At 39.3% G+C, this 2,903-nt stretch overlaps 2 gene segments (V, D, J or C); both read right to left on the bottom strand.

Moving 5' to 3' along the window:
- LOC106951646 (Ig heavy chain V region 5A-like) overlaps positions 1-514 on the bottom strand; it is a 3,028-nt gene extending 2,514 nt beyond the window's left edge. Inside the window, 1 exon segment of the V gene segment in view lies at positions 436-514. Coding sequence covers positions 436-478 — 43 coding nt within the window.
- A 1,725-nt stretch (positions 515-2,239) lies between these two features.
- On the bottom strand, positions 2,240-2,706 carry LOC106951643 (Ig heavy chain V region 5A-like). The segment is given in 2 exon segments: positions 2,240-2,547; positions 2,630-2,706. Coding segments are annotated over 2 exon segments (354 nt in total).
- Between the last annotated feature and the right edge of the window lie 197 nt (positions 2,707-2,903).

The following is a 2,903-nucleotide window of genomic DNA, read 5'->3' as shown; positions in this document are numbered from 1 at the left end:
AGTTCAGGCTGTGAGGTTTTTGTACAGCTCTGCTGCTTGTTTGTGTCACTGTGAGTCTCTGGCACAGTAATACACAGCAGAGTCTCCAGGCTGCATATTCTGTCCATTCAGAGTTGCTGTTTTACTGGAAGAGTCTAAGACAATACTGAACTTGTTCTTCAGTGACTCTTGGTAGAACGTGTGATAAACACTTTTCATCCCAATCCACTCCAGTCCTTTTCCAGCAGGCTGCCTGATCCAAGCTGCATAGTAGCTGGAGAAAGAATAAGAGACCTGGCATGTGATGGTCAGAGTTTGACCTGGCTGCACAGTCAAAGAGGCCGGCTGTGTCAGCTGTTCACACTTCACCCCTGTGGATAAAAGAATAAATTCATTCAACTGACATTGCAAATAAACTCACTGTGCCCATACAGTGTTTTCATCAGTGAGACTCACAGGATGCAGCAGCCAGCAGCAGCAGCAGAGCTACAGAGGACATGTTGGTGTTGAAGGTGATGGGAGTTTCTCTTCTCCTGCAGCTCACAGCATCAGATCAAGTCTTTAAAGCAGAAAGTTAATTTGCATAATTAACCACGAGCCTGTCTGTGTTTCTGCATGTTATGAAGGTATTAAATGTTTGATTGTAAAACAATTAAATATTTTGTTTTTTGGACTTTCGTATATGGTGTCCAGGGTGTACCATGCCTCTCACCCGTTGACCACTAGAAATAGGCACCAGCCTCCCTTGAAACCCAGCAAGGAAAAGAGAGATAATGGATTTAAGGATGGACTGTTGTATTGAATGTGTAGGTCCTAAAGAGTTTTCATTTTTCTCTCCTTCTCATATGACAAATGAAAGAATTGTAATAAAGCTTCCATTTGTCAGTAATTTCAAATGGCTTTATTGTTTAATTTATTTTTATTTATTTGTTTAATTATATTTCACATTTGTAGCTTTGTGTTGACATTTGTTCTTGCATTATAAGGAGCTGTAATCAAACTCCTGTGTCCTCCAACATTTTTTTTTCTTACTATGCACCTTTGTTCTATATTTCAAAACTTTACAATACTTCTTGAACTGTGATATATTAAACCTTTTAATCTTAAGCATTAATTTTAACCATTTTATGAGGATGTCTTTCCTGTCCACCAAATGGTAGTTAATCCATCCATCCATCCATTTTCCTTCACCCTTGTCCCTCAGTGGGGTCGGGAGGGGTGCCGGTGCCTATCTCCAGCTAACGTTCCGGGCGAGCGGCGGGGTTCACCCTGGACAGGTCGCCAGTCTGTCGCAGGGCAACACAGAGACAAACAACCATGCAGATACACACTCACACCTAGGGGCAATTTAGACAGACCAATTAACCTAACAGTCATGTTTTTGGGACTGTGGGAAGAAACCGGAGTACCCGGAGAAAACCCACGCATGCACAGGGAGAACATGCAAACTCCATGCAGAAAGACCGGGGCCGGGAATCGAACCCAGAACCTTCTTGCTGCACGGCAACAGCTCTGGTAGTTAATCAGGGAGCAAAATCTTTTACAATTGTATGTATTTTTATTTAATTTATTTATTTGTTGTTTTTCATACATGAGTTAAACTAAAGCTTTTTATTTTAGTTTGTTGTGTGTTGAATTACGTGAGTCTCAAGGGTCAGCTATTTGAAGAGGGTCATAAAGCTTTTATTGATTGTCTTCTTAGTTGACTGGTGTTTTGCTTGTTTGATTTTTTTTGTTTGTTTTATTTTTCTTTTTTTTCAACTTCTGATTTGGTATGACATAATGTTTTGGTTCTTGACTTATGTATGTGGAACAAAGAGGCTATCTTATATTGAAATCAAATTCACTAGATGTATTTACATCTAATATAATGGTGAAAAATATGTAAACCATTCAACTATCTAATTTCAGTGTTAGTTAAAATCAGCATGCAGTTTTTATAATTACATTACATGTAATACAATAAATAAATAGATTTGTCATAAAGTAACGTGAAGGGCCTGTAGCATTACTAGAAAAAAAGACCACGCTGAAAAATCAATTTATTAAAGGTCAAATAATTGCAGAATATAACTGTAAGCTACTTATTTTAAACAGTTTCCAAAGCTGTGTAAAATGTTTATAATAAATGCAAAAATGTAACCCATTTCCTGTTAAATATATTAATTTAATTGTCCAAAAGTGCCTCCTCTGGTCAATATTTATAGAGCAGGTGTTCAGGTCATGAGGAGTTTTTGTACAGCTCTGCTGCTTGTTTGTGTCACTGTGACTCTCTGGCACAGTAATACACAGCAGAATCATCTGGCTGCATATTCTGTCCATTCAGAGTCACTGTGTTACTGGAGCCATCCAAACTGATGCTGAACTTGTTCTTCAGTGAATCCTTGTAGTATTCTCTCCATCCAATGCGTTCCATCCCAATCCACTCCAGTCCTTTCCCAGCAGGTTGTCTGATCCAAGCTGTATAGTAGCTGCTTACAGAATAAGAGACCTGACAGCTGATGGTCAGACCTTGACCTGGTTGCACAGTCACAGAGGCTGGCTGGGTCAGCTGCTGACACTTCACACCTGTGAAAGGAGACCATTTAAAATTTCTACCAGCAGGGAATCATCGTGGTGTGATTTTTGTATCACTCTTTGTAAGACTCACAAGATGCAGCAGCCAGCAGCAGCAGCAGCAGAGCTACAGAGGACATGTTGAAGATGATCTGATGGGAGTTTCTCTTCTGCAGCATCAGATGAAGCCTTTAAAGTAGGACACTTCATTTACATAAACACCCTGCCAGAACTTTTAGAGATCATCATAATATCTGTTCATTCAGTTTTTCAAGCAGTAAGACGCATTCTTTTTGCAAAGTTAACACTCTTGGTTACAAAAACAAAATACTGTGTTTGCTGTTTATTTTCACAGCTACAGGCATTGT

This window comes from Poecilia latipinna, unplaced genomic scaffold (assembly GCF_001443285.1).
Source record: "Poecilia latipinna isolate Pla-1442-1.1 unplaced genomic scaffold, P_latipinna-1.0 Scaffold466, whole genome shotgun sequence".
Taxonomy (NCBI): Eukaryota; Metazoa; Chordata; class Actinopteri; order Cyprinodontiformes; family Poeciliidae; genus Poecilia; species Poecilia latipinna.
This window is presented reverse-complemented; position numbering and strand designations above follow the sequence as displayed.